Below are 24,727 nucleotides of genomic sequence, written 5' to 3' on the forward strand. Positions count from 1 at the left end.
AGGATTAGAAGTACAAGGAGTTTAACCCAATATAAAGGAGTTCCCTGTGATTTCACTGTTTTACGTTAGCAGACAACACTAAAAAACACACCATATTGATATAAATCAAGGATGAGAAAAATGTGCTGGATTAAAACCTTTATCAGTCCTAGTTAGTATAACCTGTAGTGAGGAAATCAAGGGTCATTCAATCAAATAGCATTTTGAGGGCAACACTTCCCCTCTCCCCATGTAAATGATAGCCACTCACAGAGTTGACAAAATAAACAGATAAACCTTTCTCCACAACCACAGTTTACTAGAGGAAGACAGTTTTTTTCTGCTTTCCACAAAGCCTTCCCTTGCTTACTCTTCCCCAGAAAACTAAGGGGCTGCCCCTTCTTCAGTCAGATTGGGGCTGCAGCAATCTCACACTGCAGCCCCGATCAGGCCTTCCGAGGGCGCAAAAAGCAGCTCCTCTTTGCACCCACAAAAGGGTGCCATAACCGTGGTGGCACAGCTATATGGCGCCCCTTCGGCACTGCATCATCTGGACACAGTGCTGAAGGTGAGTTATGACACCGTACACCATCTGGAGCGGCACACAGCATTAGCACGCCTGGGGGGGGCGGAGTCGGGCATGCATTGTCAGGACGCTATGTCCCGACTCTGCCCCCAGGCTGGTCTGGACAGGGCCTTGGTAAGTGCAACTGAAAATTATGCCTTATCCTGGCTCTCAGTATTTGGTCATTTCAATGTGTACTAGAAAGTAACAGAATATAGATGCTGGTGGGAGCAAGAGAGGCACCACAGGAAGTGTATAACTGGTTCCTTTGTAATAATTTCATATGTTTCAGAAGTACAGATGGACCTCAGTATATAGATATTTGAGCCAATGTAGTATAATGGTTTGAGCACTGGACTATGACTCTGGAGAACAGGGTTCCAATCTCCAGTTGGACTCAGAAACCAACTTGGTGACCATGGGCAATTCACTCTCTCAGCCTCAAAGGAAGGCAAAAGGAATCCCTCTTCTGAACAAATTTTGCCAAAATAACCCCAGGATAGGGTTGCCATAAGTTGGAAACAACGTACAGATATTCTTACACAACGCTATTAATAATTCTGGAGTTGAATTGAAAAATGAGAGCAACTTACATTTACAACAACATGACTTCACAATAACTGAAACATAATACAGCAAGATAGCCACTGGAATTAAGACTAGCAGCAGAACGAAAATTTTAAACCAGCACTCTATACCAGGGGTAGGCAACCTTTTTGAGCCGGGGGCCGGGTTGCTGTCCCTCAGACAACTGGGGGGCCGAAGCCAATAAATAAATATTTTTTTGAAAATTTAAATAAATAAATAAACCGGGACAAATGTAGGACAACATTTTCAAATGGTGGACACTTTTTTTAAAAAAAGTGGAGGACACGCAAAAAAATTTGCTGATTTTTAAATTTTTTTTAATATAAATGCATGTTTCTGAAGCGTCTATAGACAATTGCCCCCCTTGTCCCTGCATGCAAGAGGCCAAAGGCCCTGGTGGCAATTGGCGGCAGGGCCGGGCTGGGGCGGGTCCCAAGGCCTCGCCGGGCCGCATCTGGCCCGCGGGCCGCAGGTTGCCTACCCCTGCTCTATACGGCAGATGTTAAACACTGTTAATGACTAAACTACTGAAGATCTACTCTACCTTCCTCCAAAATATTTAGAAAATAACAAAAAGGCCTAATCTTACTTGATGACAGTGGTGTGGATGAGCTTGGAAGGTTCTGGGCTTCAAGAATTTGCAACTGGATCCGGCTGTTTACTGCTTGAAAACAGGTGCCTATTTTCAATTCTGCAGGGCACACCTATACAGATGAGAGAGCAAAGATATGTTCTATTTGTTTCTGGGCCAGTTTTCACAAATCAGAAATAAAAAGTTTTATTATACAGTTGTTAAATCACATGATCTAAGCTCATTTGTTTCTTTCTTGTCATAGAAAGAATGAGAGTGTAGTCATAGAATAAACCTCCCTGTTTTTTAGTCTAATTACTGAGTTAGCATTTTGCATATTCTGGGTATAAAAGCATCAAATCTGCCCAAATATGTAGGAATGAAGACTAAGATCCACATAAATTCATGCAAAGGGTCAAGCATTCCTCTCTTTAGATAGTAAGACTCCTTTATGCCATATCACAAGCTGTTTTGAAAGCTCCCATTTGTTTTAAAAGCAGCTTGCCACACAGAATGGTTCACTGCTGTTAGCAGAGAAATGAACAGCCTTGAATTTGTGGAATTAATTTCATTGTTCTTTTGCTTGTTTTGCATTGGAGCTTAGAAAACAAAGAAGCAACATGACTTCCACATGCAAAATCCTAAAACAGCACCATAATTAAAACCTACCCATTCTCAATTAGAGTGAATATACCCCTAAACCAGTTCCATAGGAATGCTTGTATACACCCTCATGACTGCATGCCTACCTGTTTTTTAGATGCTGAGAAAGGTATTTTCTTCTGTATCATAAACATAGGCAAGCACAGGTTACAAAACTGTTTATTGCCTCTGGAAATTGCAGCTGTACCAGTTTCAGATTTCATACAGGCTATAAACTAGTCACAGCTTCAGTGTTTTCCTAGAACTCTTAGCAGCCAGCTGTTGACTACAATGTGCAGAACTTTTACTTCCCAAATTTAACGAATATGAGAAGAACTGAAAAATTACAATACGTACAGGGAATACTATTCCATATAAAATAATTGCTGTATGATTATTATATGTAGAACTACAGTATGTCAGGACAACAGTTCTATTTTAGTATCATGTTATTCTGTGGGGTTTACAGATGTTTAAAAAAATTAGAAAAGTAAGTTCAAGGTGTGTTACTTGAAAGCATATCCAAATGTGAGGAATGTTGGGAGATGTAGTTCAGCAACATTTGGAGGACCATACTATTCCCACCCTGTACTATAGGGATGGTTCCATGGGGAGAAAGGGGAGGACATTTTCTCTGCTTCTGTCTACCCCTACACCTTTTAAAACCCATTCAGTATGACAGAGGTGTGTTAGAGGCTGACAAAAGAAAAGGAGAATTGCCAAAGGATGCCTCATCCTCTTCCTCTGGCAAGAATAGCATGTACATTAGCTTCTCTTCCTCTCACAGAAAGACATAATGTGGATTTTTGAGACTATGACAATGGTTTATGCAGTGAAAGAGATTTTCAGGATCCTAGGAACAACACAGACATACACTACATGATATCAAATCCAGACAACGTCTAAAGCTACCTCAAATACATTAACTTACTGAAGTTTTGGAAGGAGGTGTAATCATCAACCAGTACTCAATTTCTTGTGAACTGAGCTCTCGCAGTGGCAAAATGCATTCTCCTATGGTTTTCTTCCTGGGAATCTGAGCTTGTACTTTGAGCACTAATTTTGCAGTCTGCAGGAGTTGCAATTTAATAGCAAACACAAAGGTTTCCATAAATTCTATGTCCTAGAAGGAAATAATAATCCATTACAAAAATAAACTATCCAAACATTAAATTGTAATTCTAGCATATGGGAGGGAGCGAAGAGGAGCAACCAGGGGCTCAACGTATTGCTAAGAACCTCTTCTTCTCAGGGAATGCACCTCCACCATGCTTGGACCCAGTGGCTACTGAAAGCTCTTTCCTCCAGTTTTCCAAAAGCCACTTGCCTAACCACTAAGGAAGAAAAAGAACAGCTGAGCAGACCTTCATTGTGTCAGGACATAGCTGCTGCTGAGCTTCATTTTTCCCCTTCCTCTCTCCCCACCCCCTTTCCCTTGCAGGTTGTTTCCTTGAACTTTACCAAACTATAGAGTTGTTGCATGATTGCACTGGCTTAGTTCTGTGTTTGATCTTTCCTTATCACATGACATCATGAAATGCATTGCATTTCCACTGTTATTGGATCACATCTTTTCACTGACAGGAAAAAACCATTAAGGGTTCCAATATTGCAGTTGTTCAGCTATTGCTTCTGGTGCAATTGTTTCATTCCGCAGCAGTTCCAATATTCTGGCAGTCCTGTGATGTGTGTGGACGTGGTTCTCCTCTTCTTCCTCTATCTATCCCCAGCCAGACCGGGTGAAGTCACTGCACTTCTGGTGTCTGGATAAAGGAGCACATCACGGTGCACAGGAACAGCTTTGCTTTTACTCTGTTTCCTGGTATTTTATTTTATTAAAAAAATGTTTTGCCATAATACTACAAGGTGTAACATAATATGCATATGGAATAACTTTGAGATTTTAAAATATAACATGTTTGAAAATGTTAAATATGTAAGGATAACTTACACTGGAAGCTTCTTTTGCCAAACACCTGAAATGAACTGGTTTGGGCAGCGTAAGGACTCCCTTGATGGAAATGTGGGGTTTTTCACCACAGCTAGAAGACCAACTCAGATCTTTGCACTGTAAAGTTAAAAATTGAAACTCATTTTATTCTACTAGTAACCAAACTGCTTGCCTGATTTTTTTCTTACATAAGTTAGGAACCAGCCTAACACTAACAATCAAAACACATGCATGCAGAAGGGAAAAAATGACTGAAAAAGTGAAAGGAAAAACAAGAAGGTTTCAAATGAAAGGTAAAGTCTTCTAGATTCTCCATAAAATTCAATGAATGAGGCAGGCCAAATGCATAGTAAAGGCATTCTGGTATTATCTGCTTTCTTGTTGTAGTATACAGTTCTCTGACCTTATAAAAATCTGAAGCAACCTGAAAAATACCTCTTGGGCTGAATTTGCACTGCAGAAATAATGCAGTTTGATAACACTATGGAATTCTGGGGTTTGCAGTTTTGTGTTTTGTCTGTCAGAGAGCTCTTGTACCATAACAAACTGCACATCCCTGGATACCATAGAATGGAGGCATGACATTAAAGAAGTGCCAAACTGCATTAACTCTGAAGTTCAGATTCAGTTTTGGTAATTCAGATTATCAGAGCAAACATTATGGATGCTGAACACACCATTTCCAACAAGTTATCTCTAAGATGCTGGTAACACACAAGACTGTTTTATATGCCACTGTTGCAGAACACAGATTCATGCTAGTCAGCATTAAATCAATGGATAACAATATAAAATGTGTCATTTTTAAAATCATAAACTGGTACAAAAGTACTGAAAATATTATAGATTACGTTTATGGAAAGTCTCTGGCTCAGTGATAAAATAGATGGTTTGCACACACAAGATCCCAACCCCTGGTGGCACAGTGGTTAAATGCCAGTACTGCAGCCACAACATTGTGTGTTCGATCCCAGGCTCCAAGGTTGACTCGGCCTTCCATCCTTTTGTAGGTCGGTAAAATGAGTACCCAGGTTGTTGGGGACAATTGGCTTACAGATTGTAAACCGCTTAAAGAGTGATGAGTTCACTATTAAGTGGTAGAGAAATGTAAACGATATGCTGAAATGCTATCCCAACTTCAGTTCCTATTATTTCTATTTAAAGGAATCTCAATTATCAAGGCTGGGAAAGCACTCTATCACTGAGGCAGCACTGGGTTAGATGGAGAAGTGCTTTCATTTGGATGAATTTATTTTAATCTATTTTATTTTCCACTACAACTAAAGAACAAATAGAATACGTACATACCTAGGTCTGCTCAGAAATAAATCCTGTTAAATCTAATGGTTATTAATCCAAGAAAATTATGCACAGTACTAATCCTTAAAGAGCAATTTTGCTGTGAGGGAGATTGTGTGGCTACATGTGCAGATGATTAATGTACATATAATGGTAAATTAAAACAAAAATGTCATGAAAACTGCTACAAAATATGATATTGACACAAGTACAGTAGTTATAAAATGCAGGGAAAACTATGAATACATTTAACTGTTTTATTTCACCAAATTTAATATGTCTCTTTTATATGGTTTATCAGTCTTAACAGTAAGGTTTATTTCTCCCCTGTCTGCAAACTTTGCAGACATTACTGAAATGTTTGGAGACATTACTTGAATGAGATGTAGCACTTTAATCAATCCTATCTGTTCTGCAGTTAAAAGTAGGGAAAAGTGAAAGCAGGGGAAGAAAAATGGACGCTGTCTTTCCCTGTTTATCAGGAAACTGCTAATCATTGGCTTTTGCAGGCAGGAGGCATCCTTGCTGGTCTCACAGTAGTTATTGTCTTCTGAAAAAAGTAGGGCCTTGGGGCATAAGTAAAATCTCTCTGCCTGATATCTCTAACATTACCAAAGGGAGGCTCATGGTAGAATTAGTCATTAAAGTCTTGCTAGACACACTCACTCGCAAGATTGTGATCCAGATTTGTTCCACAGGAAGAAGATAGCACACCTTCACGTTAAGTCTGCCAAATTCTCTTTCATCACTTGACAATGTAATGGTATCTGGGGACAAGACCAACAACTCTTTTAGACTTTGTTCTCAAAGACTGCAAAATCATTATTCAATACAGTGAATTTTTTTAAAAAAATGGTCTCATTACTTCAGTGTTTCCACTTATAATTCATAACGCACCTACCTCCTACTACTGCCAGGAATCATGTAACTTTATCTAAAAGGAAATACATGTTTTTGTACCCAGAAATATTTTTGTCAACATTTCAACTATTTGTGATTCAAACCATGGAAAGTTTCTTAAAATTATATTAACAACATAATGGGTTGCTATCTGTTTTCCCTGTCAGAACTCTCTAACATTCTGCATGTGCCAGTGGAAGACCTGGAGAAAATGATGGCGTGAACAAAGGAGAAGGATGGGTTGAGTGAGTTCACAAATGACCACTAAAAGAAAAACAGTTGCAGATAGGCAACATTTCTTTTTCTTTGTGACTCACACATATGGGAGAATAGCAATTCATGTACAGCGGTCTCTCGATAGCCACGGGCTTGCCATTCTTGGATTTAAACATCTGGGGATGGCAAGCTCCAATGATTTCAATTGGTGGACGTGCATGTGGCCGCATAAGAATGGCAGGACTAGAGGTCCTACGCTTTTCCTTATCCGTGGGGATGGGATATCCAAAAAGGACCCCCACAGATATGAAGGGCAGTCTGTAATAGCATTTCATTTATTGACCATTAAAAAACACACACACACACACACACACACAGGATGATTCAGCTATACTGTATAGATTTATTACTTCCAATAATAAAATTCAGGAAGAAATTCAGCTTGTGTTGTTTCTGCTTGTTGAAACTATGTATATTTTTTTTTATTTGAGGGGGAGGAAATCTGCTTGGGTTTGAATCCTGACCAAATTCTAGCCTACTTTGTATCTTTCCCCACATGATTCTTGATGCTATCAGAAGATCTAACACTTCCAGTTGAAAGAAAGGTAGATGTGAGAAAGGTAACAACAACAAAAAATAATTTCTCACATTTTTGGCTGGGACTACTGACTTAGATAGCAATCAAGTCAGTGCTTATGTTGATGGAACATATCCTTGGGAACTTTGGCTGAGTACAGACCACCAGAAAGAAGTGGCCAGGAGCCGCCTCTCTTTTTTTCGGTTGCACAGAAAAAAAGGAGCACTGAAAAGCGGCTCCTTTTTGCACCACCATAAACAGCTGGTGGCAGCATGAGCACGTCGCTGCCACACGGCTCTGTTTGCACGCCACACAACAGTGACGTCATAGCTGTGCATGCTGTCTGGACGGTGCCGCGCAGCTATGGCATCATGGCGACATACTAGAGTTGCGGGGCATGTGCACGTGCTACCCGAAGGTAACCCTAGCATGTCGCCATGACGCCACAAAGGGCCCATCTGTACAGAGCCTTTATAAAGAAACACATTCAACTTTAGAATCAGACTTTTCCTACTCTTTCTCTACAACATTCTTATTCCAAAACTGATACTACAATCCATATATGCTCTGAAACATCAAACTCATTACAGTTATGTGAAATTCTGAAAAAGAGTAGGAATGGTCACAAGTTCCAAAAAAGGCAATGAAAGAAGCATACTAGTTATCTCTGAAAAAATCTCTGTAAAATTGTCTCTGTCTTGGAAAGACTCCAAGGTGGTTTCTGCAGGTCTGAAACCCCTCTTGGAAATAAATGTCTATATGATTACTTCTAACCTTATATTGACAGGGGTATGCCTCTGAGGACTGTTTTTGCAAATGGCCTTAGTACACACTATCTATTTCCAGTAATGAAATGTACATATTTTCATACAGTCCAATTTACTGTTAGACTGAAAACAAGACAAGAAAACAACGTTTATTACCTAAACTCCTGTTACTTCCTTGTGATCCCTTCCTGGAGGAGGTGCTGCTTGGAACACTAGACGCTGAATCATATCTCTACAAAGAAAAACAAAAGACCAAAGCATTGATTTAAGGCAACCTATTCAAATTCACCTGGTGTACCATTCCCCTAACGGCAAGGAAAAAGGAGTAAAGCTACCAAGAAAGAGATTGGCTATCTCCCACCTGTAAAGCTACCAAGAAGTGACAGACGTTTCTGAACGAACGTGTTTGGTTACAATGTAGCCACAATAAAGTTGTTTAAATTCCACTGAAGTCAGTGAGAACAAAGCAGCATTGACTACATAAAGGAGTACAGTCTACATAGCAACATGAATAGCATTCAGTTTCATATCATGGTGCTCCCATAAATTTCCCCAATCATTTCTAAGCATCCCTGAGACAGAAACGGCATTTAATTGGAAAGAAACCCAAGAAGTTTCATGTATGCGTGTCTATATACCTGTATCATTAATTTCATTCATCACAAAAGTAAATATAAATCATGATTGATAACCTATTCCAGACTTTCCTCAAACACATTTAAGTATCTGCCTGATATCCAACTAGTGAGGTGGCCAATACTTACACTTTTTAAGCATTTCAAAATTTGTTGAGGCATTCAGGTTATGATCAGAGGGTGTCAGTTTTATAATTAAAAACATAGCCTTACTTTGTGAAGTCAAAGGCTTTCATGGCCAGCATCCATGGTTTTTTGTGGGTTTTTCAGGCTAGAACATGGCCACATAGCCCGAAAAACCCACCAAAAAAACATATCCTTACTTTTTCCAGTGCACATCATAATGATTTCTAGTGACAAAATGTTTATCCTAGTTAAATATTGACATATCAAATGTTTTGCTAATCATTGGAATTTTTCCTAACACAGCCAATTATGAAATGCATTTATAACCAGCAGAGCAGAACTTTAAAAGGAGACTATAAAGTAATTCATTAGCCACACAAAATTATTATAATTATTTGGCCTTTTAAACATTTTAGGTAGTACTGTATGTACACACACAGTGGACCCTTATCTTATGCAGGGGATCCATTCAGGACTACTATCACCATCACACACACACACACACACACACACACACACCACAAAAGGCACAAAGCGTGTATGCTCAAGCCCCATTAATGGGGCTCGGGCTTGTGGTGCGGCAGAGCATGTGTGCCATTCATTCCTTTGTCACGCAGCTTCAGCGTAAGCTGAAAGTCGCGTATAGTGCGCCCGCATATGGCATGGGCACACTGTATATAAGCCTAGAAATTTTAGTCAAATATTTGACCCCCAAAACTTGTGTCAGCTTATCCATGCGTCAATGTAACCACTGTTCTTTAGCTCTTATATAAAAAAAGGAACCATCCCCTTTTGTGAATAGAGTGGCAAAAGTCTCAGTAGAACCTAAAAGAAGCACCAACCCATTCTGTTCTTTCAACCACAACACTGCTTCTGACCTTTTTGAATGCCTGGGCAGGAAAATAGTGGTGGTGCTTTTTTGAGCATCAAGAGGAATCGGGCTTTGAAGGATACGGATAAGACATCTGTGCATGTTTATCAAATTTTGTGGGTTAAAACCAAGCAAAGATCACATTAAAGTTAAGGACTGTAATCATTGTTTACATAGTCACCCATTTTCTTTTCTTTGCCTTTTCATCCTTTTTGACACGTGTTTTCCTATTCCCATTTGTGCCTACTTGCCTTCCTCACACATCGCACAGCCACCATTTACAGTATTTCCCTCCTCATCCATCCAGCCTTTAGGATGAGCTAAAGTTATTCCTGCTGTAATTTTCTAAGTTCTCTGGCATCATTTTCCTTTGCTTTGTCCTCTACATCTTTTGTTATATGCCCCTAAATTCTACCCTCAACTTATCCATGGGTCACATCAAAATCCATAATTCTGGCTCCAAAATCTGCCGTTGACTTATCCATGGGTCAGCATATAGGCAAGTATATACAGTAGATGAATGTTGGAAAAGAAAACAACACATTTCAGGATGAGTTTAGCCTTTCTGGCTCTTTGTGAGAAAAGTCAGGAAATGTAAGTAAATAAATGAGAAGAACTTGCCTGGATAAAGCGGTGGGGTGGACTGGTAAGATCAAACATAGAATGGCTTAGAGAGGATGCACCTGGCAATGTGCTGCTCCGTAAGTCACAAACTAAAAAGAGGAACAGAATAGATACCCCTTGTTGAAATTTCAGGAACAGCACAGACTTACCCTGTTTATAACAGAATGTAGTGGACTTCAGATTGTTATCAAAGAAATGTAAAGATAACATTCAGAAACAAAAGAACTGTGGCTCTACTGCAGATCAAAATTACTCAGAATTTATAGGGTGCAATTAAGGTGGAAGTCTCACTGTTCTAGTCCCATTAAAATAAATGGAAGCCATACAAATTCATGTGGTAGTTCTTTGATGCAATTCCCATTTGCTTCCCACTGATACGTGTTTATAAAGAAAATTATTTTACTTCTTTCGAGTTTATTATGGCCTACTCAAACAACATGTTAGTTAATTCTCCTCATGCAAAATGAACTATTTGCAGAATCTTGTGGCATCTATGTTACAATTCTTATGTGTTGTTTCATAGAGGCTTCATAATCTGGCAGAAACCCAGACTGAGTAAAAATACAGTAACAACAACATTAAATTAGTATCTGTTGACCTTTCCTAACACTCCAAATCTGCTACCCAAGGGATCCACTTCACTGTGCCTAATTGCACAGATGAATCTCTTTCTTCTTTACACTTTTTCATTTGTGCCTGTTTATTTTGTTTCCTTTAGTGTAGACCAATTTTGTCTGCAAAAGGTCACAACCAGATTCCAATGCAAATGGTTGCAATTGATGAGCAACATTTATTTCTGCCCCTATTTTATTATTCACTCATTTATCTATGAGTTATTCTGTATAAAGCACCCTCATTGTGATGTACATAAATATAAAACAAACTTCAATAACTGTCAACTACTGTTCTAGCTTTCTAGTGTAACTGTATGTTTTGCAATTCTTACTATGTCACTTCATGTACAAAACCTCCAAGCTGCATCATCACAACCACATGGTTATAATAAAGTTGAGAAAGAGAGGCTCCAAAAGGCTGCACAGGGATTCTGAAGCTAGCTCATTCACATCCAAAATTAGCACTGTATTCTGGACCATAAAGTCTCATTATCAATTTATTTCACCTACAGACAGGGAAGAGAGATTGCAAAATACTATGTAGCACTGCAGCGTATTTTTTTACCTGACCCATACAGTCTCCTACTGTCCAATTTCTCTAGGCGGCATCGAGCCAACTCTGGGGAAAGAGGTGGTGGCTGCTGGTGTATATAAAACGGGTTATAGACCACATCAACAAGAGGTCTCTGCTGGTATGCACCAGAAAGTTCTGTTTTTCGGTCACCAAAAGATGTAATTACAGTACCTGTGAAAAATTATTTATATTATTAGACAATTGAACATCCACTAAAATATTGTGTAATGTGTGTGGCAGAAGGTCACCATACAGAGTCAAAAAGCAAATGTTTCTTTTTCCTTGGTTGCATGTCTGTGTAAAGGTCAGCAGCAGTATTGAAAAACAGTCCTGTAAAAATAAAAGGGTTTCCTGGATTTGAATGCTTCCACTGAGTGTTTATATGAAACGTATCATGTACTTTATAAAAGAAATAGCAATGGTAAGTACATTACTCTGTATATTTATCCACCTTTGCAGAGTGTTAATGCCTTGTAACATATTGCCCAGACCAAACAAGAAGTGTGTGGTGGGAGGACTAGACAGGAGCTAATGACTTGAGGCAGTAAGACTCTGTATCCCAGTACTGTATTCTTACACAAAAGAATAAAGCAATCTTCTGAATGGCTGAGCCCTCTTGTTCTGCAGCATGATTATTTCTCATAGCAATATTTAGAACACTGGAAGGAAACCAATGGCCTGCAGTTCTTGCCAACCTGGCATTTGAAGTGTGTGATGGATGTCTCTCTTCCAATCTCATCCCTCAAAGCCCTACCCCTGTAGATTTTCCACATCTTGCTTATCATCCCATATGCAAATGGGAATCCTAGCTCTTATATTGAATTTAAAATAACAGTAGGGACCTGTGCTTTCCTTTAATTCTGTCCAATGTGGGAAAGCACAAAGTGGGTAGATACTTAAAAAATCAAAATACCAGCCATAGAAAGACTCCTGTAGACATTGTTTGGGTATCTGTATATGGGGAAGGCAAAGAGAGAGTAATGCCAAGTGTATGAATACAACACCAACACAAAGCTCCACTTGGCACTGAGACTGGAGAGCCAGTGATCTCAAGGGCAATGCCACCCTTTGACATTATCCAAGGTGAGGATGTGGCCTGGGACCCACACTGACGTTCTATCCCAGCATAGCTAAATTTATCTTGCATTAAAAACTGAAACCAATTATATACAAGAGAATGTGTACTTCTGTAAGAGCTAAAGCTCAAAGATTCTGAAATGAAGACATTTGAAATACAGCATGTACACTAGAGGAATGCTAGGGATATATACGTATGGCTGTTTGGTTTTTCAAATTTATTAATATAAATGTGCCCAGGTGTTTGAAGGCTGCACTGGATGGTAGGAATTCCTAACTAGTGCATAGGTCTGCAACTGATACCGTTTGAAGGCAGGGTGAGTAGTCTGAAGCAGTTATGTGGCTGTCCCCTCTACAGTTGGAGATATGAGAAGATGATGTCATTTATCTTTGCCTAGTTGCAGAACTGCAGCCACATGCTGCTTGGGCATCTCCTGCCCTCACCCAGCCAGTAAATGGCTACTGAAGCACATTTCAGCATTTGAACACTGCCTTCTACGATTTAGGGATGCAGACGTACACATGGAACATTATGTTCTCTGTAGGATGTAGGATGCCATCCAATATATCCAACTCTGGGAGCTCTATTAACTTTGCTTGAAGGCTTTGATGTATCAAGCAAAATGCTACCACAACCCTCACAAAGCCAGATATTTTTGCTAGTGAGTATGCCCATACTGGGAACTACAATGAATGGCTTCCATAAACAAGCTAGTATACAGAAGGCAACTTTAAACCAAGTCATCATATTAAAGGTTGTTTGGAAGACACTGATCTTAGGCCTGTTACAGACTGCCAAAATAAAGCTGCTTCGGGTCTCTTTGGAAGTATGCTGTTTAAATTATGCATGCATTCTAAGAATCCGGAAGCTGCACCAAAGCTGCACTCCAGTGCTTAGGAATGGAGTGTGGCTTTGGCGCAACCTCCGGACTTGTAGGACCCATGCATCATTTAAACAGCATACCTCCAAAGAGACCCGAAGCAGTTTTATTTTGGCAGTCTGTAACAGGCCATAGTTTCCCATTTCAAACATTAACAGAAAATTATGGTTAATAGTTGTTTCTCAGTTTGTTTCCCACATGTCTGAAAGAAAGACCAGGTTGGTGCATGAAGTCTGCCCATATTCTCATTTTATTAAGCAAAAATTTGATTAGTGCCACTTTTGATTAGCCAATGTGATTAGACATCTTCCAGCAAAATATGTGAGAAAAAGGAGCAATTCTATTTTTTTCATGTTATAAACTAGTACATTCAGAGCATCTTTTTGATATATTAACTTAATTCTGCTGTTTATCCCTTTAATTCTAGAACTGTTACTACTTAAAAGTTATTTTATATTATAAAGGCTAACATTTCCAGCACCACAAAATGCCAGTTTGCTAGTTTTTTAAGACTACAAGATCAGGAATGCATTGCATATTAAACATCCTAGCTTGCAAAACATTCCTTGATCTGAGAGTCCTTGAAGAGCATAAATTTCACAATAAGATACTGTTTCCTCATCCAAAGGACTCTGGTAGGGGGGGAAAAGGAGTCTATAGCCAGCAGCTTCAAAAGGGGGACAAAACAACACATTGCCAAGGGAACCTTATCTGTCTGAAATGAAACCTTACCTCTACCTTCCAATCCAGATTAGGCAAGGGAAATAACAGCTGGCATCCAAATAATGGTCTGGATTGTCTGCATGGTTTATTTAAATATTCTTGGAATAAACACCCTAACACGCTGATTAGCTTGCACCTGAAGTAAAGTGAATCAGAAGCTTAAGAAACTAAAACCAATCCCAATAAAAACCAGGAGCTTTCATTCTGAAATTACAGGTTACCCAAAGAGCAACACACTGTTTGCTTTCAGTCTTGAGAAATCTATGTAGATCAGATATTTCTTGAAGCCACAGAATAACATACTATCTGAAATAATAAGCAGGCGGCAATGGCTTCTAACAGGGGCAGGCAGACTTTAGGCTTGCACATGGTACTTTCATTTCCCCCCTAGAACCATATGATATTCCACCCAGAACCTGGAACAAAATGCTTACATTTAGAATTAAAGAAATCTGAGCCTCCAAATTTGTTTCAGCATCAAAACTGATTCAAGCCCACAACTTGCAAATACACAATGCTGTTGGTAAATCAACTCATTTGAAATGTGTTGGATAAAAGTTCTACAGATACCATGAACTGCTAAAAAGACAAATAAATGGTTCCTAAAGCAAATCAAGCCTGAACCCTCCCTAGAAGCCAAGATGACTAAATTGAGATGGGTCATACTTGGGATATATCACGAAAGGACATGACTAATTTAAAAAGAACGTAAGACTTGGTAACGCAGACAGCAGTAGGAAAAGAGGATGACAGAATTACAGATGGACAGACTCAATCAAGGAAGAATCTGCAGGTTCTGAGCAGGGCTATTATTGATACTGTGACTTGGAGGTCTCCCATTCATGGAGTTGCCATAATTTGAAGCAGACTTAAGCAGTTAACAACAAACACCCCTCACTTTCCTCAAGTCAGTTCTGTAATTTAGGGGAAGTAGGAAAATAATTTTGTTGCTGCTATTGTAAAACAACTGGGAATCAGAAATCCTTGCCACTCCACTGCAAATCATCCATCAGAAAATCTGGGTATTCCATCTGCAAGCTTAAGTCATCTCCAGGCTGATTTAAACAAGCTAGAATTAATTGTGGTTAGGCAAAAACTGCTAACTTGAAATAACAACTCTTATCATAAACCTCTGAAACAATATAGGCTATAACTCCCACCATATAAACATACTTTTGCAAATGTACCAAAAGATAGTCTAAGAAAAAGCTGCTTTAATTTCATACTGCTCTCTTCCATTATTTTTTACCTTGAATTCCTCCAAGATGTGTATTACCAAGGTTCTTGGGCTGGACATAGGCAAGTTTGAACTGAGGAACCACAAAAGGTACTTCCTTGCCACCTGGAGGGAGCTTGGAAAGAAGATAGTCTTCTGAACACCCAACTTGCCGTTTCATCGACACGGAAGACAAAGGAGGTTTCTCCACAATGTTTGATCTATATTTGGCCGCGAGCTCAGACTCCTGCTCCAGAGAGGCTGTTATTTAACATAAAAGCATGAAAAGCACATCCATTCTTGAGTGAACAATCTGAAATGGTCTTTTGTATTTTAACAGGATCAGGAACGAATAGGGTTTCCCATCCTGCTGATTGTATCCAGGGCAGGGGAATAATGGATTGTAAGGATCTTGACAGCGATCAAATTGGTCTGAAGTACTGTTTCCAGTTTCTTAGCACAGCTGATTCATAAGTTTTTTTGGAAGGTGATTATTAAAAGGTGATTAAAGTTTCAGAAGATGAATACTAAATATTATGTAACTCATATATCACAAATACAAACCATCACAGAATGCAGAGGATATTTAACCTAAGATATTTAACTCAATGAAGCCTAATAACTTGGACATGCAAATATAGCTCTACATAAGTCACTTTCTCATACACACAGTATGCATTCTGTTTGTCACAGACAAACATTCTGAAGTTATCACAAGGCAAGTGGACAAGAAAATACATATTGTAATCACCAAATCCAATATATGGGGCAAACAACTGTTGCAGTAATATTAGGGCATACTAAATCAAAGGAGTTTGATGAGTCAACCAAACCTGTATACAATCACAGAATTAAAACAAGAGCTATGACAGAGAAAACTTATTCTCAGTGTCTGTCCACAGTGCATATATATGTTGTAGTAGGTGCTCTCTCACAAAAGGCATTTCGTTTTCTATACGAATGAAGTAAAATTCCATTTTTAACAAGATGCCTGCCATCTGCTATTTAAATATTTTTAAGGTAGCAGAGAAATGCTTTATTCATTAAACTAATCAATTTATCAATATAGTCTTGAAGCATTACATTAATATTCTTTATTCCTGACAATGATATATTGTGAGATCACAAATTGATTTTCACACATTTCATACTAATATTGTTACCTTTTTTTAACAAAAGAAGAAGAAGTTTGGACTTGTGCCTGAATTAACAAGAAGTATTTAACATTAACTTAACTCACCATCGTGCTTTTCTTTCCCAATATATAGACAGCCTCTGCAACAGTTTTTGATGAATTCTTTTGCCATTACTGCTTCTAACACAAGGTGGAATACATAGATCCAAACTATATATCAGCCCTGAAAATAAAACATCAGATCAGATTTTAGATGAAATCTTTTGCCTTCTTTTAAAAAGCATTTTCCCAGCTGATATACTGTTAGTGCGGTGAGCAATGTTCTGAATAATAAATTAATATTATTTGATACATTGGGAGCACTGCTAGGACCACTCTAATTATCTTAATTAAACTAAAATATTTAAAACTAAAATATTTAATTCTATATTCAGGTAAATTTAAAGCCATAATACATACCTCAAAAAATATTAGGCATGTACATAACTATAAAACAGTACTGTAAATCATCCAGAAACCGTAACTAATCAGGACTAAGCTTGACAGATCTCACCTCTGAGATGCCCCTCTAAATAAGATCTTGTAGTCTTTTGTAAAAACCATTAATAACATATTTTGTCCAAAAAAGGCCATTTCACAGCAGTGGGACAACCACCAGAGTGCTTTGAAACATTCATATCTCCTTCTGAGTTCATGTGCAGGATAACCAATGAAGATGTTAACTGGTAGAGGAAAGAATGCACCACGAGACATACTCCTGTAAGCATGTGGATACCTACCTTTAAAATTAAACCTTTCCCCAAGGCTAAATAGCCATTCTACTTTAGTCCTCACAGAAGGTGTGCTCTCCCATATCGAACTCTAGAGAATTCCAGTCTTCAAAACTATTCTCTCTTATTGCCAGTACACAATATAGAGCGTAGGCATGGAAAAATAGTACATGGAAAAACAGTAGCTTGAGCCTCAGCAGAAGCTAAGGAAAGATAAGTTTCTATGTGAACACACACATTTTATATAATAGAAGAATGCAGCAGGGACTACTATTGGAGCCTTAACAGTTAACAACTTGCTTGGTCACCATAGGAAGACCACCCTCTTTTTCTAGGTCCTTTCCCTTCTACTAGACCCAGTGCAGAACCCAAGCAGGCTAGATGTATGATGGATCACAACAGTATAGTAGTATAGAATGAATGAATGATCATTCGGACACCTCCTTTACCAGCTTACTTGGTAGAAAGCAAATATAATGATTAAATGACTAAGAAAGTAGAAGTATGTATTTCTATACCAGCCATGGAGTGGCACATTCTTTTCTGAAGCCACCATGGAAACATCAGCATGAGTGGATTTTTTTTACTGTCTGAAAATGTGTTCTGGTGCCATCATGGAAGATACTATATAAACATGTGAGCTTCCTCTATATTATTAATAACCTACTTTCATTTATAAAATTGGGACTGAGAGAATTCATTATTATTGTTATTATTATTCGTTCATTATATGGACCTGTCATAAGCAATATTTAACTGTGCAGAATGGGGGGAATCTGCATAATGGGAGGAGGCAATCCTGAAGGCCTCCTACTGCCCCTGTATACCCCAAACCAGTTACTGTATATACTCATGTATAAGTCTAGAAATTTGAGTCAAAAATTGTCTCCAAAAACCTGACTCAATTTATCCACAGGTCAATGTAAATACTGTACTTTAACTCTTATAAAAAAGAGGAACCATCTCCTGGTGAAAGGCAGGAGCGTATTCTGTCCTGGAAGCACTGACCACCACCCCTGCTCTCTCATCCATCCTGCCTTTAGTGTGGCCACAAACAGTTATGCCTGCTGAACTTTTGTAAGTTCTTTGGCATTGTTTTCCTTTGCTTTTCTTCTGGAAACTTTGCTTTGCTACATGCCCCAAAGTCTTAACCTCGACTTATCCACGGGTCATATAAAAATCCATAATTTTGGTCTGCAAACCTGCCCTCGACTCATACATTAGGTCAACTTATAGTTGAGTATATATGGGTATGTGAAATTAGGAAACTCACTAGAGACACTTTGGAGCAATGCAGAAACCTTCACTGGGGAGAAGACAAGAAGACGTTATTGCAGGGATGATCTGTGGAGTAAATTTACCTCCATGGAAATAGACGACAGTGTACCCTTATTTCAGATTTCTCATGCATCCACTTTCCTTGTTTAGCTCGTTGCGTGCTACTCCTTTTCTTATACCCTTCTCTAAGTCAGAGCCATTTGTATATGAATCTGGGTCCTTCATACAACTGGAAAATATTAGAGTGGCTTATGACAACTGGACTAAATGAAGATGTCATTGTAAAGAATGCGGAGGGCCAAGTGCACATATATTTTCAGGATATTAAACCATATAAATTAGTATTGTTCATTTGAATACTGCTAAAAACACTGTATTTCTGTATCATGTTTATGGGTGCCTACCTTTTTAACCTAGCTGTATTCCTCTGTGAATTTTTTGAAATAAAGTTTGTACTACTAGATTTGCATTTTTTATGTCAGTTCATATATAGTTGATGAAAATTAAAAGAAGTTGTAGCCTACTGGTGACCAAAGATCCTAGGACAATACTTTATTACAGTAACCAAAGAAGTTAACAGTATGACTTTTGTAGAAAGAACCACCATAACCCCCAGTAAGCAATGCATTTGCCCCATAAGTTTGTGGGCTTTTCTCCCCTTCATTCATAAGCCAAAACATTTATGCAGCCAGTGCTACTCAACTCCTACCCTTTTCTCATACATCTCTTTCAGGATCTTTACAACTTCCCACAGACCTGCTTTGGTGAATATCAGTACCACTGTTCTTCCCCACACATCTATTCATTACTCAGACAGGCAATTGTCTTTCTTTGTGCAGATACTACAAATCTCATTAGCTTTACCACCAAGTCCCTCTTACATGTCCATAACATATTAATTTTATGGCCACCATACTTGCCTTCAGTTCTAACAGTTCTACAAAGCATAAACAATATTTTCTCTCAAAAGAAATAAAACAGCAACCACTTTTATGGCAGGATCTCGCATATTCCTGACACTTAATTGGAAAACTGTGTGGAGTGGAGATGTAGAATTTCTAGAAATTTGGAAGCCATGTCTGTTATTTTTCTGTTACAAACAAAGGAAAAATTGGGGGGGGGGCGATAAAAATGCAATATTAGCATCCTTTATAGATTAAAAATAGTTTTGTTATTTAGGAACATTAACATTTTTAACTACTATTACTGAGAACAGGAGAATTCAGCCATCATTTAAAGGGCCAAGGTATTCCCTTTTCAAGATTGGGAAGGCTGATCTATACTTTGATATACCTGAAGTGTTTTATGCAGGACATCTATAATAAACCTAAGTTTTCTATAGCTAACATGAAAGAGCTATTCTTGTGCAAGTCACACCAACAAGTTATGACTTTGTAGTTATTAAGCCTAACTTCTCTCCCGCAAGGAAGTACTTTAAATTAATTGTGCTGTTACAAGGAAATACACTTGATTTTTACAAAGAAGAAAAAACCCTCCAAAACATGTGATGTTGCTATAAACATACACTAAAAAAATCAGGAACATTAAAAAAAGAACAGGCCATGTCATCACACCTCTCTCTTTCTCAGTAAGGAGAATACTGTTTTCAGTAGTATTTAGAATGAATTATGGGCCCTTAACAGATGGGTCAAAAGATGTGGTTTCCAGCCATGTTTGGGGCATAGCATTTATATGACGCACACCCTGAACTAGGTGTGAAACCATGCTGACACCAGGTCTTCCCAAAAGAATCGGGCTGAAAAGAACCAGAAAAATCCATTCATTTTCAGTAGCGAACCCAGGCACATGTGGTTGCCAAGGTCCCAGTGTGAATGGAACAATGAAATCACAGAATCAAGTTGGAAGAGATCACAAGGGCCATCCAGTCCAACCCCTCTGCCATGCAGGAACTCACCATCAAAGCACCCCAACAGATGGCCATCCAGCCTCTGTTTAAAGACCTCCAAAGAAGGAGACTCCACTACACTCTGAGGGAATGTGTTTCACTGTGAAAGAGCTCTTACTGTCAGGAAGCTCCTAATGTTTAAGTAGAATCTCTTTTCTTGTAGCTTGCATCCATTGTTACAGCCTCAATAAGACACCCCTTCAAAGAAGTTCTGCCTTTTCTCTGTCCCTGGTTAGCGTTTTGCCATCTTCTCTGCGCTGTGGCCCTACCTTCTTCTTCCTTTTGCTATGGACATACCCAAAAAAGCCATTTTTTTTTACTGTTCTTAACCTCTCTAGCAAGCCTGAGCTCATTCTACGCTTTAGCTTTTCTGACTTTACCCCTACATGTGCTATTTGTATGAATCCCTTTCTGGTGATTTCCCCCCCTTTTCCATTTCTTATACATCTCCTGTTTAAAGATCTAAAATAGCTGATCCCCTTGTTGCCTCTTCCACCTTTTGGACAATGAAATTGTCTTCCACCTTTTGGACAATGAAATTGTCTTCCAGGCAAGTGAGGAATTTGTTAGATCTTAAAAGTTTTGTCTGAGTTTGACTTCCAGCAAATATCAGCATAGTTGAAGTCACCCTTCACTACAATATATCTCCTTTCTGAGTGTGTGGCCATCTGTTCTAGAAAGGCACCATCTAATTACTCTGTCTGACTTGGGGATCTGTAGTTGACTCACATAATAACATCCCTGTTGTTTCCCTCCCTTTTAATTTTTAGAATGGAAAGGACCTTGGAATGGAGGAGGAATGACTACTGTGAATCTCATCTCTTGGATAATGGTTGTGATTTCTGAAGCAAAGTAAAGACAGTGTGGACTCTCTGAAACCAAATCTGCAACAAGATGCAACCAAGTATCTACAGTCATAGATATGGCAAGACCTGGAGTATGATTAACAAGCAGACGGAATACAGGAATACAGGGCAATGAAAGAGATCAGAATTAGTGATATAGCTGTGAATAAAATCAAAATCAACCCTGTGGAGGATCATGATGAGATTGGGACGAAATTTCATCTAATAAGAAAGGCCTTGTCATACTGACTCAGTGAGGTCTTGAACCTAACTAAGGAAGAGGTTGGTTTCTGGTCCGAAGAAGGGGTCTGTATTTACAGTAGTTATCAATGGTGATTTACTTATTAGCTTGCTGAATAAGAAAGAACCTCTGTATTGTGCCTCATCATGAGGTTACTATTCCAGCTTCTTTTGTACCTTCTCAAATACTGGAATCAAGAATACATCAACAGGATAGTCAGAACCAAAAGCTGAATCATACATAACAGTACCACAGTGACTTATAACAACAACACAGGATCAATTTCTACTTGAACCTGTATCAAATGTGATTCTTCCTGCTGAACTGAAAGTGTACTGCAGCTAGTCTCTTCAGAAGTGCCAGTGCAGTGATCAAATAGCTTTTCTGCTTTCTCTTATTCTTCTGTCTGAACCACTTATTTATTTCTGATGACACTTAGTATACTCAGTATTTAAAGCCCACAGACACATCCAGGGATGTTTAGCCTGGAGAAGAGAAGGTTAAGAGGTGAAGAGCTTTCTCTATAGATAGGCTCTATTTCTGTGGGCTTACAGAGTGAATGACTGGCAGTGAGTATGAAAATTCAAATCACTGTCCATACTGAAGCAGATGAGAAAGCGTGACAGTGGCTTTGGGATGGCGTCGGGGTGTGTGTCATCCATACACCACACCCCCACACTGCTGGGAAGCCGGCGTATTGTGCTGGTGTGTACTGGCCTCAAGTCTACAAAAGCTAAAGCCACCACTTCTTTTGCACAGTTATTCTTAAGGGTGCTAAAATATTTCTTTGCATACTATATTTTTAGATTCAGTGTCAGTATTTCTGAACAGTAATATCATCTCTGCTTTGTTCAGTGCTATTGACTTAACTGGCTACCAGTTCACATGGTTGGCATGGGTCACACCTTGTTTTTGTTCAAATGCAACTCAAACACCCTGGGCATGAAAAATAAAACTAAGGAGGACATATTTTAAAAGCTATTCAAACTAACACACACGGATTGATATATCAAAGCTGCTTGCTTTTAATGCCAGGTGCACTCCTAAAGAATTTAATCATTACTACTTTAATGCAGTTAGACAAGAGAACATAATCACCTTAACAATTGCCAGATTTGTTTGGCCAGACTGTACAAGCTAATCAGATAAACCTCATATCAAAGACTTTACTCTTAGCACAAAATACAAATATTTGAAGAGGAAAGTAAATACTTTCAACAAGTAATTAAGTAAAAATGGACGTAATAGGAGCTGACTGTAAAGAGCATAAATAATCAAGAGCTGAATAAAATAAAACAGGCTCATCATCATCATCATTATAAATATGGGTAAGTCATTGTTTATCAGGCTATATGGGAATTGCCTCTTGGCTCAGTACTCTAGAGGTCTACCTTAAACAAGCAAGCTGGATTTTTTAAAAAGATAACTCATACAAGATTGAGAGAAGAAAAGCAGTTGATTATACAGAGCTTGGATTTCTCGAGAAGATTAACCAATTTATTATTATTTCTGTGGTGCTATATATCCTGCTCAAAATTTGTCTTGTGCTAATGATAATCCTAAAACGCATTCAAAGATTTTAAAATTGGTACACAAGTAGTAGGCACAACAACACAGTATAGCAGCATGGAGGAACATCTAACCCAGAACATTCAGATATGCTACTGACACTTATTATCAGCAGACATGTGATGTTACATCTTATTGCCAAAACACAAAAGTTGTATCTGTTGAAATGGAAGTTATGATAAAACAGACACATAAAGCAATTTATAAGTGTCCCAAACTATCTCATAGACAAATATAGAGAGTTATACTTAATATCACTTACATTTAGGCTTCCAAATGTGACACAAGAAGGACCTACAGCAAAATCATCAGGCTGAACAATTGAATATTTCATTATTACATTTAATAATTGCTTTTCTTTTAGCTATAACCAAACAATGTGAAACATAACAGATAACAATTAACATTAATTAGAATGATTAAATTATAACAACCCAGTTAATAAAAACCATAATGTTGCAAATGAATTTATTACAGCATATGAACAACACCTAAGGGACGTTTTGCTGCATGATAGCAAAGAGCAATCTTAAAGTTCCCAAGGGGTAAGAACTCAATCTTCATTATTTCTGTTCTCATCTAAAATTTGCCTACTGTGTGAACACATATTTAAGAACAAAGATTTAGATAGTGAAAAATGCTGCCTCCAAACTGTTCATTCTACAGTAAACGGGACCTTAAAAATGATAGAAGTAAATGTGAGGGGTAAATACAATAACACCCAAAATCTGCATAACAGTGATACCTCTATTGGATCAACCAACATTCAAAATACATGTTGCAAGCTTTCAGATCTTCACTGGCTTTTTAGCTGGCAAATGTGTTTAAAAAAACATGCAGGAGAAAGAAAATTATGATAATGTTAATCACAATCCTGCATTTTGTCAGGTGCTGTTGGAGGGACATTATTGCAGGTGGACCCCTCTCCTCCTTCTGGCATGTGGGTACTCCAGGAAATAAAATTTTATGCATCATTAGAAAGAAAAAAGAAAGAAAACAGATGCTCCTCTTAAGGTCCAAGTTGCCTCCATCCTTTGTGAAGCTTCAAGCTACTTTGTTAGGCAGAGAGAACTCAATTTCTAAAGAAGCCCTCCATTGTTTTCCATCAGGAAACATTTTTAGGTGCTGTTTTGGTAAAACGTGCCAAATGTAGTCCAAATGTTTTAGAAAAATGTTTTACCTTTGTTTGAGGTAGAAATCTCAAATGATAAAAGTCCTAGTCCAATGGCCTCTCTTTACATTTCCTCTGATACGGCTAAAATGTGGCATCTTACATCCAGAAAGCACATCCAGTGAGAGCCATGTAGCAAAGTACAATAACATCCAAAACCAAAATGTACAAAATATATGTTGCAAACTTCCAAAGCTCAACTGGCTTCTTCATCAGGCAAAAGTGTTCAAAAAATCATACAGGCGAAAAAAATTATGATGAAGTTAGTCATAATTAATGAGGTAGATAGTTATTTGAACACCTGTATGTGTAATACTGGCTAGAGAGAACATGTTTTGAATCAGAAGGAAGACCATTGTTTTAAGGAAATTGTTGTTTGTTAACACAAAGCCATTGAATAATAGCAGAAATAGGTG

General features: G+C 38.4%; 1 protein-coding gene across 2 annotated transcripts in view; it reads right to left on the minus strand.

The window, feature by feature from the left end:
* Positions 1 to 24,727, minus strand: part of TC2N (tandem C2 domains, nuclear) — a 43,861-nt gene that overhangs the window by 5,398 nt on the left and 13,736 nt on the right. Inside the window, exons 2-10 of one of the 2 annotated variants that reach the window (XM_042438743.1) lie at positions 16,637 to 16,754; positions 15,430 to 15,657; positions 11,491 to 11,670; positions 10,309 to 10,400; positions 8,212 to 8,287; positions 6,262 to 6,362; positions 4,297 to 4,413; positions 3,277 to 3,468; positions 1,722 to 1,836 (exon numbers count right to left, since the gene is read on the minus strand). In XM_042438743.1, the coding sequence (XP_042294677.1) occupies positions 1,722 to 1,836; positions 3,277 to 3,468; positions 4,297 to 4,413; positions 6,262 to 6,362; positions 8,212 to 8,287; positions 10,309 to 10,400; positions 11,491 to 11,670; positions 15,430 to 15,657; positions 16,637 to 16,703 (1,168 nt within the window). In that variant the 5' untranslated portion in view covers positions 16,704 to 16,754. The remainder of the gene's footprint in view (positions 1 to 1,721; positions 1,837 to 3,276; positions 3,469 to 4,296; positions 4,414 to 6,261; positions 6,363 to 8,211; positions 8,288 to 10,308; positions 10,401 to 11,490; positions 11,671 to 15,429; positions 15,658 to 16,636; positions 16,755 to 24,727) is intronic. The other variant, XM_042438752.1, reaches the window with a different exon arrangement.

This window comes from Sceloporus undulatus, chromosome 1 (assembly GCF_019175285.1).
Source record: "Sceloporus undulatus isolate JIND9_A2432 ecotype Alabama chromosome 1, SceUnd_v1.1, whole genome shotgun sequence".
Lineage (NCBI taxonomy): Eukaryota > Metazoa > Chordata > Lepidosauria > Squamata > Phrynosomatidae > Sceloporus > Sceloporus undulatus.